This window comes from Monoraphidium neglectum (genome assembly GCF_000611645.1).
Source record: "Monoraphidium neglectum strain SAG 48.87 unplaced genomic scaffold scaffold05017, whole genome shotgun sequence".
NCBI lineage: Eukaryota > Viridiplantae > Chlorophyta > Chlorophyceae > Sphaeropleales > Selenastraceae > Monoraphidium > Monoraphidium neglectum.
Genome location: NW_014008613.1, coordinates 1 through 1362, shown reverse-complemented (window position 1 = coordinate 1362; position 1362 = coordinate 1). Strand labels below are relative to the sequence as shown.

Here is a 1362-nt window from a genome sequence, read left to right as displayed (position 1 = left end):
AGCGAGAGCACCCCCGGCGTCGGCGCCAGCGCGGCGCCGTGCGGCGATGGTGCGCACCATGGCGGCGCGCATGGCCTCAAGGTCGGGCGCCGAGGCGCCCGCAGGAGCCGCGCGCTGCGAGGCCGGGGTGCTTGCCATAGAGCGCCGTTGCTCTATCGTGCTGAGGCGCAGGTCTAGCCCGAGGACGTCCTCGTGGAGGCTCAGGAGGTCACCCCGGAACGACCTGAATTCATCCCGCATCTGCCTCATCATGCTGCTCAGCTCGGAGAGGGGGTCGGGACCGGAGCGAGTCGGCCCAGCAGACCGAGAGGCGGTGGGGGACGGCGCTGCTGCTGCGTCAGCGGGTGCGGGGTCCCGCTGGCTGCCGGGGCCAGATGTGGGGCCACCCTCGGACGGCAGGGTACCCACTAGGCCGGCTGCAGCGGAGGGGCTGGCTGGAGCGCTGTAGAAGCTTCTAAGGGACCGGGCTCTATTTGTGCGGTCACCTAGGGTGCTGGCTAGCAAGGCCTCCCCAAACTGCCGAGCTGCCGAGCGCGTGAAGGGACGGCGGCTTGCCCATGGCGGGTCCCCTTGCCCTTCCATTCTGAGAAGGCTGAAGGCAGAAAACCACCACGGGGCTGTTTACCACGGCCAAGTAGGATCCAAGGCACAGGCCCAGGGCACGTGTCGCGTCTGGACTAGAGCGCCGCCGTTTGCCGGCTCAACGTGCAGCCGCACTGAGCACAAGCTAGGCGCACGTACTTGAACCAGAGCGCCGCCACTGGCCAGCTCCACGTGCAGCCGCACGGGGCACGGGCGCCAGGCGCGGGTACTTGGCTTGAGCGCGGCTGCTGGCCGGCTCAACGTGCAGCCGCACGGGGCACGGGCGCCAGGCGCGGGTACTTGGCTTGAGCGCGGCTGCTGGCCGGCTCAACGTGCAGCCGCACGGGGCACGGGCGCCAGGCGCGGGTACTTGGCTTGAGCGCGGCTGCTGGCCGGCTCAACGTGCAGCCGCACGGGGCACGGGCGCCAGGCGCGGGTACTTGGCTTGAGCGCGGCTGCTGGCCGGCTCAACGTGCAGCCGCACGGGGCACGGGCGCCAGGCGCGGGTACTTGAAGCCGGCTCGACGTGCGGGGCACGGAGCGCAGGCTGCGGCCGGCTCCACGTGCAGCCGCACGGAGCGCAAGCCGGGCACGAGTACTTGAAGCCGGCTCGACGTGCAGCCGCACGGAGCGCAAGCTGCGGACCGGCTCGACGTGCGGGGCACGGAGCACAAGCCAGGCGCGTGTACTTGGGAGTGGGTGCCGCCACCAGCTCGGTGCGTCACCGTGCCGGGTGGGATGACGCCAGATCCCTAGAAGGAGGTTGGAGGGTCTTCGAGT

General features: G+C 70.9%; 1 protein-coding gene across 1 annotated transcript; it reads left to right on the top strand.

The window, feature by feature from the left end:
* Positions 1-46: 46 nt before the first annotated feature.
* On the top strand, positions 47-448 carry MNEG_15086 (hypothetical protein; the record flags this gene model as incomplete). The annotated part of the gene is made up of 1 exon (XM_014036442.1): positions 47-448. The coding sequence occupies one exon, from the start codon at positions 47-49 to the stop codon at positions 446-448; it is 402 nt and encodes a 133-aa protein (XP_013891896.1).
* Between the last annotated feature and the right edge of the window lie 914 nt (positions 449-1362).